A 5,363-nucleotide genomic window follows, 5' to 3' on the forward strand; every position below is an offset into this window, starting at 1 on the left:
TGGGGTTCTGGGTTTGCATGCAGTCCAAACGTTTGCATCATGGGCTTCACTTAAATTGAAAGACTGCGTCGACAGGATCATGAGTCCAAACTCAAGGCCACCTTCCAGACAAAACCCAAACTAGCCCATAATATTTACTCAATTAATCAGGTCATAAATATTAAATAATCCCCAAAAAAAAGAAAAAAATAAAAATCAATGGATCCTTTTTATTTTTATTTTGAGGATTAGACAGAATGTTAACCATCACCGATTCCTGAGTTTATTTTGCAGCTATAATTTTGCATTTTATCTGAGCTCTAACCCATAATTTTCACATTGAATTTGCTTTCCTTATATTTGGTCTTGGGCTGCTACATTATTCTTTTCGGGCCTTTTTATTTTCTTGATGTATTTTTTAAAGAATAATATCACCTGTATTTCATTACATTTTGCTTTTTAGAATTGTTTAAGAAAAATAAATTTTCATATAACTATTTCAATATTAACAGTTGTAAACTAATTAAAGAAGAAGAAGAAGATGAAGAAGAAGAAGAGGAAGATTAGCTATGCTCTGCTGGACAACAGTTCACAAAATCTGGCAAGCACTTGAAAATAGTAGAAGTAAAAACAAAACCAAACAGCCTATAGTACTTTAACTATGTAAAATATGGTCCAAAAAATCTCAATTTTATTTTTCTTTTCTTTTCGGTGTAAATAGTAATATATTATTTTTTAAAAAAATTTCATTTACATCCTTTTAATTTTTAATTTGGTTGTTATTTTATTTAGATACTATGCTATTAAAAAAAAATTATTTCTTTTTTTTTAGTCTTTGAAAACCATAAAAAAAACTAATCTATTTGTTTTTTCAGTTCTTTTAATTAATTTTAATTATTAAAGGTTACAATTATATTTTTATAATGTTATTTAATTATAAAATATAAATATTTAATTTATTTTTTACCAATAATTTAAAATTAATTGTTAAAAATTAACAAATTAAAATTGTTAAGTAAATTTATTTTGATATATATTAACTAAAGGAAAAATAATGATAATTTTTCAAAAATACTGAATTTTTCACACATATGTTATGTTGGAGAAGGAGGGGCATTTTTTATTTATTTTTTATTATATTTAGATCCATCAAATGTAAAGATGTGCTCATTGCCATTCTTTTCATCTGGCCTATCCCTTAAAGATTAAAGACTAGTTTGATTAAATTTTAAAATAACCTTTTCACCCCTCAAAAATTATATTGATAATTGACAAAATACAATCCCACTATAAGTTGAATAAATAACACAAATCAAAGTGTATTTAAAACCGATGATCATATTCACCTTTTAATACCCCAAATTAATTTTCTATGACATGCATTTTTTATTATTTTATTTTTTGGTTGAGTGAGGTTTCTAAAAGTTTTTGTTTTTGTTGCTTCAAGGGTTTCTAATAGTTTTTTTAATTTTTAATTTTACTTATTTATTTTTTTATAAGAATGGTTCATAAAGACCATGAGAGTTGCGTAGAATGGGTTGCTCATGGGCTATAATATTCTCTTTTTCCCATGCATTAGCTTCCTAGTGTTTTTCTGTCGTTTATAATAAATACAACCCTGATGATCTGCGTCTTTTTATAACAAATTATTAATTAAGAGCACTAAATATATTAGTTTTTATTCCTTAGATCTCTGCGAAAACTCCATTAAACGACCACGATTCCTAGAGAATCTCTGTAGCGTTTTTAACATGGGTCACACTACTCAGAGAGATTTTTATATATATACAAATATTTCAAATGTTGATGCAGATTCATTGTTATTGTACATGCATGTTCAGCTTCAAAGCGTACAACAAAACGATCTAAGCCGTAGAACTGACTAGAGCCAATCGTGCAAAAACTTGATGGACCATCACTGATGAGCCAGATGACAAAGTTGAACACAGTTTATCTGACATAATCACGTGGGTGGGTAATGGGAAAAATTTCAAGTGCTTCCGGAGTAGTCAGTTCTCAGTATTACGTCCATTCATTTTGTGCCATATGGAATTTTATTTTTCAGATTATAGATGTGAAGTTCTTTCTCGCTCACAAGCACCTCTTTTTCTTCTCCTCTAGCTCCAGTGCTCTTTCTGTTCTTCCCTAAATTTAAAAAAAAAAAAAGAAAAAAAAAACCCATTAGTATGGGACAAAATTCTCTTAATCTGAAAACAAAAATCTCCTTCAACCAAAATTTCTACTTTCTACTTCTCATTCTCAAAGGTGGAACAATTAAAATAACCCCATTCAAAACAAACATAAAAATTATGAAAAAATAGTGAGTTACAGCCCACACATACATACATACATACATATATATTGTTGACAAAGGGAGATGGTGAGATTTTTGACTTTTGTCGATGAAAAAAAGATTGCTTCTTAGAGAGAGAGTTGCCTTAGTTTGTGAGAGAGAAAAGAGAAAGAACAAGGCAAATCGAAGAGTAACTCATTTTCCAAATTTAATAGTTCAAATATTTGTCCTTAAATTTTTTTAAGTTTTTGGACTTGGGTTTGAGTTTTTTTTGAAATTTCAATTCAAAGGCTGAAGGAAGATTTTTCAACTCCAGTTTATGCTGACTATTGATTCAGAAATTAATAGGTTAATTTATAGCTAAAAAAGAAATTAGTAGGTTAATGATAGTGTGGTTATGCATATAATAATTGGGCAAGGGCAAAATTCATAGGGGGGGCTCCACTTGGGTAACAAATTGATTCCCTTCACATGTGAATTCACCCTTTTTTTTGTTTTTTTTTTTTTTGGATGGAGACAATCTTCCCCCACTGAACCTCTGACATTTTGTTGGGAGCTGTGCACTGTGTCATCAATCACTTTTGCTCTCTCTCCCAAAATTCACATTTCCAAGTCCAAATTTCCCCCACTCATCTCTCTGTCTATTTGAATAATGTACTCCCTTCACAGTGCAGACACAGAGCACCCATTTTTACACTACCAAAGCTTCTTAGCTGGCTTTTAACTTCATTACGCGTGGAACCCACATTTCGAAAGAACAAAAAATAAGTAAATAGATAAATAAACATTTGTAATTAGTAATTGCATTCATTTATCCCTTACAATCACACTTACCCTTTTGGCGTTTCGGCGTTTCCCCATCTATATAAACAAACAACTCCCCGACTCAGCTGTGGAAATAGGGGGGCTTCAGAGGATAACCCACTTTCTTCTTCATTGTTCTCAATCTGCATTTACAAGTTCTCAGCCATGGCAGAAATGCTGAAGCCTCTTTTCACTCTCTTGCTCATTACCATCTTTTTCTCCAACATTCTGGGTATCTATCTCTATTACATATTATACAATGCTTTAGCAAACAAAGCAATGTGACTCAATGTGGTTTTTTTCTCATATTTTCTCTATGTCTTTTTTGGTTATAATAGAGCTTAAAGTTACAACATTTTACTTTCATAACTGAAACAGTTTTTGTGTAACAGTCTATTGTCGTAACTAAAATTTTTAGTCACCCATTTAGTTTTGAAACATTTTAGTCACAATTTTTTTAAAAAAATTTTAATGTTTAATTTTTTCCAATATTACTTCAATGTGTTTGTTTTTTTTGTTGCAGTGGATGTGAGAGCTACAACGCTAACTCTCTACAATAAATGCACACACCCAGTATGGCCTGGAATCCAACCCAGCGCCGGAAAGCCACTCCTAGCCCGAGGAGGCTTCAAGCTCGCACCGAACAAAGCCTACTCTCTCCGCCTCCCACCGCTCTGGTCCGGCCGATTCTGGGGTCGCCACGGCTGTGCCTTCGACGCCTCGGGCCGCGGACGCTGCGCCACCGGAGACTGCGGAGGCAACCTCTTCTGCAACGGAATCGGCGGCGCACCTCCGGCGACACTCGCTGAGATTACCCTGGGAAACGACCAGGATTTCTACGATGTCAGCCTTGTCGACGGCTACAATCTTGCGATTTCCATTACGCCTTTCAAAGGCTCCGGTAAGTGCAGCTACGCCGGGTGCGTGAGCGATCTGAACACCATGTGCCCAGTTGGTCTTCAGGTCAGATCCCACGATAATCGGCGAGTCGTGGCATGCAAGAGCGCTTGTTTCGCTTTTAACTCGCCGAGGTATTGCTGTACGGGAAGCTTTGGGAACCCGCAGTCTTGTAAACCGACGGTGTATTCGAAGATATTCAAGACGGCTTGTCCAAAAGCTTACTCTTATGCTTACGATGACCCTACTAGCATTGCTACTTGTACTAGAGGAAATTATCTTGTCACTTTTTGCCCCCACCGTCACTAAAGGGGGAGAGATCTTCCTATATTATTAGTTATATGATTTTAGATACAACTTATTATTATTATAGTATATATTATTAATTATTACTTATGGACTGGGTTTGGCTACTGTAGTTTTTTTTTTTAACCATATATCATTTATATATTAAGCTGCTTTTCTAGTACTATATATAAATGGTGCTTAATTGGATTGAAAATATAAGATGGTGATTTGGTGAAGTAGAATGATTATTTCCCTGTTCTCTATGAGCTGAAAGTTTTGTCCATTTGGGGTGTCCAATTATAATCTATGTTGCAACCGGGTTCTAATCAATTTTCTTCATTTTTTTTTTTTCAATGGTCTTTGTCAGTACTTCTGTTGAGTTAACCACTAATTACATTAACTTTTTCAAACCACTATATATTCACTCCGATGAGTAATGTTTTCAGAAAACTGAGTTATTAATTGTTACCAAGTTAGAAAATTAAAGAAAGTTTACGCCTTTTAATATAATTGCATATGTTTAATGTTGACCAAGACATTTTTTCGGGGTGTCATTAAACACCAATCGGCAGTGTCTGTTTTGTCACATAGTAAATTTGATAGTTAATTGTCAACTTTTTGCGCATAGGCATGGGATTGGGTTACAAAAGTACTTCTATGCACCAAAAAGATTGAGTCGTTTACAATATTCAACTTTTCTAGTCGTTTACAATATTCAACTTTTCTTTTTCTTTTCCTTTCGAGGGAGGGGGATTTTGGAAAATGGAACAGAGTGAAACAAACAGAACTTAGAAAAACACAGCCCCAAATCCGAGGGAGAAGGTTGCTTTATATGATAAAAAAGATACTTCTACCAAAGTTCGCTGCTAATTCGGCTTAGAGACGATGTAAATTATTTCATCACCATCTGTTACCTAAAACACTACCACTCTAGCCAGAATATATCAAACAAAGGCAGAAGAAGTTGAAAATAATAATAATAATACAACTGAGCTTAGCCCAAATAGAAATTTACCCCAAAAAAAAAAAAAAAAAAAAAGGAAAAAAAAAAAGAAAAGAAAAAGAAAAAGAAAAACAAAAGAGCTAGACCAATAGAAGAACT

At 33.3% G+C, this 5,363-nt stretch overlaps 1 protein-coding gene across 1 annotated transcript; it reads left to right on the forward strand.

The window, feature by feature from the left end:
* Positions 1 to 3,119: 3,119 nt before the first annotated feature.
* Positions 3,120 to 4,369, forward strand: LOC107418542 (thaumatin-like protein). Its single transcript, XM_016027246.4, has 2 exons — positions 3,120 to 3,308; positions 3,600 to 4,369. Exons 1-2 carry the CDS (start codon positions 3,242 to 3,244, stop codon positions 4,280 to 4,282), a joined length of 750 nt encoding a protein of 249 aa, XP_015882732.4. The 5' UTR covers positions 3,120 to 3,241; the 3' UTR covers positions 4,283 to 4,369.
* Positions 4,370 to 5,363: the final 994 nt, after the last annotated feature.

This window comes from Ziziphus jujuba, chromosome 2 (genome assembly GCF_031755915.1).
Source record: "Ziziphus jujuba cultivar Dongzao chromosome 2, ASM3175591v1".
Taxonomy (NCBI): Eukaryota; Viridiplantae; Streptophyta; class Magnoliopsida; order Rosales; family Rhamnaceae; genus Ziziphus; species Ziziphus jujuba.